Below are 228 nucleotides of genomic sequence, written 5' to 3' on the forward strand. Positions count from 1 at the left end.
AGAGCCTGACTCCCCGTTTTCCTCCGCAGGCCAGCAGCAGCTGACAGTGCAGAACGTCTCCGGCAACAACCTGACCATCAGCGGCCTGAGCCCGACCCAGATCCAGCTCCAGATGGAGCAAGCGTTGTCCGGAGAGATCCAACCCGGCGAGAAGAGGCGGCGGATGGCGTGTACCTGCCCCAACTGCAAGGATGGGGACAAGAGGTGAGGAGAGAGGGGGCGGGGGGC

General features: G+C 64.5%; 1 protein-coding gene across 1 annotated transcript in view; it reads left to right on the plus strand.

Annotated features, from left to right (window-relative positions):
• SP2 (Sp2 transcription factor) overlaps positions 1 to 228 on the plus strand; it is a 5,634-nt gene that overhangs the window by 4,656 nt on the left and 750 nt on the right. The window contains 1 exon segment of the mRNA XM_010186585.1: positions 30 to 204. Coding sequence (XP_010184887.1) covers positions 30 to 204 — 175 coding nt within the window.

The sequence above is a fragment of the Mesitornis unicolor genome, unplaced genomic scaffold (assembly GCF_000695765.1).
Source record: "Mesitornis unicolor isolate BGI_N332 unplaced genomic scaffold, ASM69576v1 scaffold28600, whole genome shotgun sequence".
NCBI classification, from domain to species: Eukaryota; Metazoa; Chordata; class Aves; order Mesitornithiformes; family Mesitornithidae; genus Mesitornis; species Mesitornis unicolor.